General features: G+C 40.1%; 1 protein-coding gene across 1 annotated transcript; it reads left to right on the forward strand.

Annotated features, from left to right (window-relative positions):
* The first annotated feature begins 2852 nt into the window (after positions 1 to 2852).
* LOC113924965 (RNA polymerase II subunit A C-terminal domain phosphatase SSU72-like) lies at positions 2853 to 3785 on the forward strand. The gene has a single exon (XM_035726222.1). It carries the CDS (start codon positions 2919 to 2921, stop codon positions 3501 to 3503), a length of 585 nt encoding a protein of 194 aa, XP_035582115.1. The 5' UTR covers positions 2853 to 2918; the 3' UTR covers positions 3504 to 3785.
* The last annotated feature ends 224 nt before the right edge of the window (positions 3786 to 4009 follow it).

Here is a 4009-nt window from a genome sequence, read left to right on the forward strand (position 1 = left end):
AGCTGAAAGCAGACACTTAACCAACTAAGCCACCCAGGTGCCCCTCCTTCTAATTTTTTAAAATCATTTTCCCTAACATGACAACTGGCTTAGAGGGGGTGTTAAATATGTGTATTTCTGAATGACTGAAATGAATAAATAATACAATCAAAGACTTAAAAATATAAACTTGGTGAATTAGAACAGAATGGATGAGGGTGGTGACTGATGCTGGGTAGTCTGATATTTGAGAAGCTTCTTTAGAATAGGGGTATCATGGTGAGTACCTGCCCTTTGCACCTTGGACTTAAACTGGATATCAATTTTTATCCTCCCCTACTATACCCCCCATTTATGAGTTATTTCTACCCTATTTACCCAATCACCCACACCAATTTTTTCAGTTCATTACGAGTCTGAATCAGAGAATTGGGTGGCTGAAAGTCTCAGGGCTGAAATTCCTAGAAGGAAGATAAACCAGGACAGAAAATTCAAGCACCTGGTTTTCAGATAATAATTACATAACTTTTGAAGTCTTACATCTGCTTCAACAGTAAGAAACGATTTAGGAAACCATATTAGAGGCCTTATTTGCCCCCCTAAAGAAAGGTGATGATGGAGATAAGAGACACAATAAACTGCTTGAAGAACTCTATTAGTATATTTTTGGGAAAAGTAATTGACCATTGGCAGGACTGAGATTTTAATCACATTTTCTCTTCCATTCACTTACATTCTTTAAATCCAGCTTGCTGCTCACTGAATTGGAACACTGTCCTGCTAACCTCGTTACTTTACTGAGGTTCACCTGGTGGTTAAATATTTTCAGTGCCTTTAACATTCTTTAAAATGTGTAATTAAATGATGCTTAGCCTTTGACATAATTAACATTTTCTTCACTTTTAAGAATGAAGATAGTCCAAGGTACTAAATATAGCTGTGGTCACAGAATAGAATAACAAAAGCAAGAGGAAAGGCTCAAAAGAGGTAATGTTAGTGTTGGGGGGAAGGATGAGTCAAATAAAGCTTTTATGGCAACTGCCTTCCTTTTTTCTTGTTGGTCTTTGTATAAACTAAATTTTCACAGACTTGCCATTTTACACCAAAAAGCAATTAGAATATATGTACTACACCACCAAAAATATCTGTGTGTGCTTTTTGGGGTGGTGGTGGTGGTGGTGGTGAGGGGATGACAGCGATGAAAGTCAACGTGAAGAACAGTGAAACATGAACAGTAGCACTTGGTGAATGCTGATGAGAAACAGATATGTCACACAGTAAAACAATGGGAAAGTCACGATTAGCACCACTGGGATATTGGAAATTTCAGCTGTGACAGAGAACTTTCTTAATTCCTGAGTTCACTGTCCACTATAAAATATGTTTTCACAACTAACCAATCCATCAATCATAAATCTACTCACTGTGCTGGATGTTATGTAGAGCCAACCATAAATCAAACATAAAATAGTACCTACCTACGAAGAGCTTATGGCTTTTCTAGGAAGGTGAGACATGATGGCATTGTCTCTAAAGAGGAAGTAAAAGTATCCAGTTGCTGTGTGTGTGTGTGTGTGTGTGTGTGTTCCATGGAGCATTCTGGAAAAGAAGCAGAATAGAATAGTTCCATGAAAATTGGTAGGAAGTTGGGTTCAGAAGCTTGGATGCCTGAGATTTTAAAAAAATAAAAGCTTCAGAGAAAACTTTGACACTCGAGGGACATATAAGAGGTAAATATTGGCCATTCTGTTCTCCCCATGGAGTTTCTCTATGAAGCTGTTACCTAATAATGATTATAATGTTATTAGTAACAATAATGTAATAGCTAAAACCTAATTAACTGCTACTATCAAATAAGGGTTACACATTAAAACATTTTTCAGATTACAACTGACTTGAATCTCCATTTGAGAGTAGGGCAGAATTGTCTGTGAATCTGAGGATGCTTACTCTGCTTCAGTGCATCATGGCGGAACAGTGGAGGACATAGGAAGTCTGCTAGAGGGCTGCCTCATTACTGTTGCTTATACTCTTAGAAATCAGTGAAGTATTGGTCTAACCAGTTTAAAGCTATCTTGTTCACTGATATGATGATGTTTTTTTCTGTTCCAAACACTCATAGAAGCCTCGATGGTTTTCAGTGAGAGAGATCCATTTGCGTATTGATATTCTTTAGCTTGCCTTCTTGTCCAAAGCTCACCTACCGAATGTAATTGGCTTTCTTCAGCCTACATAAAAAAAATCCGATCACAGTCTTTTTCCCTGGGTCATTGGGTAACTCTGAGTCTTACATTTGTATAATAATAGAATTCCACTCAAGTGATTCTTCCTTGAACAAAATACAGTCCAAGGTAACATGTGATCTCTATTTGGACAACTTTCAGTGACAACTTGTCTTAAAAATAGAAATATAATATTCAAGCACTGGATTCCTTAGCTGCAATTTATTGAATGCCCACTATATACTGACTTTGAACTGGACCATAATATCTCATTTAATGTGTGATTCCAGACTGTAGACACAGGCTATGAAAGTACTAAAATAACTTTCCAAATAGAACTATAATTTCCAATTACAGTATCTCTGATTTTAAAACAGTATGTTCTTTCCTCCATGTCAGACTGCTTCATGCTGATAGTACACTAAAAACAGTTGGAATTTCTGCCCTGGGATAGAGGTTAGTGAAAACATTATTCCTAACTGTGAATATTTACAGGGTGTGGGCCATTAAAATATTCTCTAAAAGACAGCAAATTTCTTTTTTAATTTTAGGAGAGAAAATATCCAAATAGAGCTGGATAATTAGTGTCGGGAAGTATTTGGGACTAACAGGACACATACCCTCAAGAAATATATATGTAGATATTGCTCGCGCGGAAGCGCTACGGTTGGGTGGGGGTCCCGGAGCGGTTGCGTCGCGGTCGGTGCGGCCGCCGCTATGCGGTCGTCGCTGCTGCGGGTGGCGGTGGTGTGCTCGAGCAACCAGAACCGGAGCATGGAGGCGCACAACATCCTCAGCAAACGGGGATTCAGTGTCCGGTCCTTTGGAACAGGAACTCATGTGAAGCTCCCAGGACCAGCACCCGACAAGCCAAATGTTTATGATTTCAAAACTACATATGATCAGATGTACAATGATCTCCTTAGGAAGGACAAAGAACTCTATACGCAGAATGGCATCTTACATATGTTGGACAGAAATAAGAGGATCAAGCCACGGCCAGAAAGGTTCCAGAACTGCAGAGACCTGTTTGATCTGATCCTCACCTGTGAAGAGAGAGTGTACGATCAGGTGGTGGAAGATCTGAACTCCAGAGAGCAGGAGACCTGCCAGCCAGTGCACGTGATCAATGTGGACATCCAGGACAACCACGAAGAGGCCACCCTGGGGGCGTTCCTCATCTGCGAGCTGTGCCAGTGCATTCAGCACACAGAGGACATGGAGAACGAGATCGATGAGCTGCTTCAGGAGTTTGAGGAGAAGAGCAGCAGAGCCTTCCTGCACACCGTCTGCTTCTACTGACCCACCTGGCCGGGCGCCCGGGGCGCCACCCACCCTCCTGAAGCTGTCTTTTTGAGCTTCCTTTTGTTAATACTTTTTCCTTCCTGATATTTGTTTTTACTTTTGGGTATTCTGCCGGCCACGGCAGTGGTACCCAATAAACTGTGCATAGGAAATGCGAGGACACACAGATGCCAGATTCAAAACAATCACGTTTTCTCCCTCCCGCTTTTACTTACGAGTGGGATGTTGATTATAAAGGTTTCTTTTTTTTCCTTTACCCAGAAAAGTAAACTACGGTTTATGGTAAAAAAAAAAAAAAAAAAAAGAAATATATATGTAAAAAATCAGCAATATACACAAATGTAGTAAGGTCCTAAAATATCTATTGACTTGGTAAACATTGATTCAATGTCCACTGTTTGCCAGACACTGAAAGAAGTGCCAACGTTACAAAGGCATGATCCTTGTTCTCCGAAAACAGTATAGTGGCAAAAGTGAGTCTTTGAATCATCTCAGCAAAGAGA

Source organism: Zalophus californianus, chromosome 2 (genome assembly GCF_009762305.2).
Source record: "Zalophus californianus isolate mZalCal1 chromosome 2, mZalCal1.pri.v2, whole genome shotgun sequence".
In the NCBI taxonomy this organism is placed as follows: domain Eukaryota; kingdom Metazoa; phylum Chordata; class Mammalia; order Carnivora; family Otariidae; genus Zalophus; species Zalophus californianus.